Source organism: Cucurbita moschata, unplaced genomic scaffold (assembly GCF_002738365.1).
Source record: "Cucurbita moschata cultivar Rifu unplaced genomic scaffold, Cmos_1.0 Cmo_Scf00017, whole genome shotgun sequence".
NCBI classification, from domain to species: domain Eukaryota; kingdom Viridiplantae; phylum Streptophyta; class Magnoliopsida; order Cucurbitales; family Cucurbitaceae; genus Cucurbita; species Cucurbita moschata.
The window spans coordinates 682775-685336 of NW_019268533.1; the positions used below are offsets into that span (position 1 = coordinate 682775).

General features: G+C 38.1%; 1 protein-coding gene across 1 annotated transcript; it reads left to right on the forward strand.

The window, feature by feature from the left end:
* Positions 1–1663: 1663 nt before the first annotated feature.
* On the forward strand, positions 1664–2525 carry LOC111455632 (ethylene-responsive transcription factor 4-like). The gene has a single exon (XM_023097373.1). The coding sequence runs from the start codon at positions 1755–1757 to the stop codon at positions 2448–2450; it is 696 nt and encodes a 231-aa protein (XP_022953141.1). The 5' UTR covers positions 1664–1754; the 3' UTR covers positions 2451–2525.
* The last annotated feature ends 37 nt before the right edge of the window (positions 2526–2562 follow it).

Sequence of the window (2562 nt, forward strand, 5' to 3'; positions counted from 1 at the left end):
ATATATATATATATATATATATATATATATATATATATATATATATATATATATATATGATGTATGAAATTGATTAATTAATATATAAAAATGGAAGCGGCAAGGGTAATGTTGTAAAATGGACCGAAATTCTTTGCAATTTCCACGTAGCTTCAATTACATTGAATTAAAAGAAGAAAGACGTCACCTTCGCAGAATCACAACGAGTACACTATGTCTCACACGTTGACGCAAAAAATGCAAAAAATGCAAAAAAAAAAAACAAATAAATAACCCGAGATAAGGAACGAGGAAAGAATAAATTAGAGGTTTATTTATTTTTAAATTTCATGTTTACAGTTTTAAATTTATATTTAATAAATTGTCAAATTTTAAAATTTTAAAAATTAATTATTCATTTTGTTTTGAACAAAACTTTTAATTTTTAATTTAATTTCTCATAAATAGAATTAATTTTGGAAGTTTAAAGTTCTGGTAAAAATTTTAATTTAATAAAAAGGTGAGATAAATTACGGAAACACAGACGTAATGAGGCGATTGCACCGAAACAAATAAATAAGAGCGCGTACGACACGGCTCGCTCTTAAAGACGCGTAAAGAGGAGCGGTGGACACGTGGTGGTATCTTAATGGTGGGTGATGATACTGTTTACGAACTGTCAATCTAACCGGCATTTCCCTTACCAGAGAGAGAGAGAGAGAGAGAGAAAAAGAAAAAAATGGAGAGTGTGGTGACAGTTGTATTGTATGAAATCGGCAGCCGAACCATTACTTTCAGATTTGTTTAAAGCGCTAAATCCATTCATGGCGCGTGGGACCACGTTTTTTATTATAAGTACAATTTTTAAAAAAATAAAAGAAAATTTGTAATTAAAAATAGTCTTATATTTAATCTATGTTGAATATCAATTTAAATTTTTTTAGTCTAATAGAATTTATAAAATTTCAAAAAAAAATTATAAATCAAATAAATACTTATATCTGTCAACGTCATGCAATAATTTAGTAATTTGAGAATTCTTTTAAAAAAAATTTAATGGGTGGAAAATAAAGAGGCGTGTGGTAGACGCTCTGAAGAAAAGCGTGAGAGATGAGGGCCCAAAGGAAAGGGCGTAATAACGGCTCGTTAGGCGATAAGCCGGCAGGCGGCAGGAAAAAAAAACATACAAACAAACCTGTAGCTGCAAAGCGACCAGTCTTGAAATTTCCGCGTGCCACGTTACTCCTATATGCCCTTTATTATAATAATAATAAATTATTATTACAATTTTCCTCTTTACCCTTTTGATGTTTCCTCGTCCTTTTCTCGTGGTTTGGGCGGCGCCCCCTCCGCTCAGTCAAATCTCCCCTTGACCCACCACCTTTCCTCTTTTACTTTATTACCCCCCTTTTATCTTTTTACTTTAAATTTACTTTTGTTAATTTATTTATTTATTTTTAGATTTTTTGAATTTTTTATTTGAAAATCCTTAAAATTTTTGTTTTAATTCGTGTTCTTCAAAATAAATTGAAATTTTCTCTTTTGTTACTGTCTCTAGATTTTAAAATTTTAGGCTTTGATTTTGAATTTTTATCATTTAAAATAATAATAATAATAAATAAATAACGGATCGATCCCCGGGGCCTCCATGGGTTCGCGCTACTATAAAAGGCCGCTCCACCGCACCGAATTTTATCCTCAAAGCAGTGTAATCCAAACAACTTACAGGTACTTCCATCTCTCGCCGACTTGAAGAACGAAGTACAACGGCCGCCATGGTTGCCAAGGAAAAATCCGCCGCCAAGAGCCTCCCTTCGCTCTGCAACAACACCTATGCTAAAGAACTCCATTTCCGAGGCGTTCGAAAGAGGCCTTGGGGCCGATACGCCGCCGAGATCCGAGATCCCGGCAAGAAGAGCCGCGTCTGGCTCGGTACCTTCGACACGGCAGAGGAAGCGGCGCGTGCGTACGACTCAGCCGCTCGCCAGTTCCGCGGCGCTAAAGCCAAAACCAATTTCCCTCTGGAGGAGGAGCTGATTGACGTTTCTCCTCAGAAGATTAATCAAAGCCCTAGCCCTAGTAGTACTGTCGAGTCCTCTTCCTCCTCCAGCCAAGAAAAAACCCCCTCGCCGGAAATCGCCCGGAACTACGGCGCGACTGTCGGTGTTGGACGAACTTCTCCCTTCCTTCAGCCTCAGTTTTTGCATCAGGTCGGTTGCAATGTCTCCGCCGCCGCCGCCGCCGGCAGCGGCGGCGGCGTTCGTCCTATTTTGTTTATGGACGCTTTTGTTAGACCGGAGTTCGTGGCTCATGGCTACCCCATACGATTCGATCCGGCGACGGTGGATTTGACTGCTAGGTTCTCCGGCGGGTCCCACAGCGATTCGGACTCATCGTCGGTTGTTGACTGCCGGCCGGTGAAGGAAATTCTGAATCTCGATCTCAATCTCGCTCCTCCGGTGGACGCTTGATTTCTCCACTAATTTAGTTTTTTAAAATTAATTGTTTTTTGAAGGAAGAGGGAAATTGACGTGTTGTAAAGAAAATGTATTAGGGTCTTTTTTTTTTTTTTTTTTTTTTTTT

Coding starts and splice junctions, on each gene's coding strand:
- LOC111455632 (XM_023097373.1), top strand. CDS start 1,755: ATGGTTGCCAAGGAAAAATCCGCCGCCAAGAGCCTCCCTTCGCTCTGC.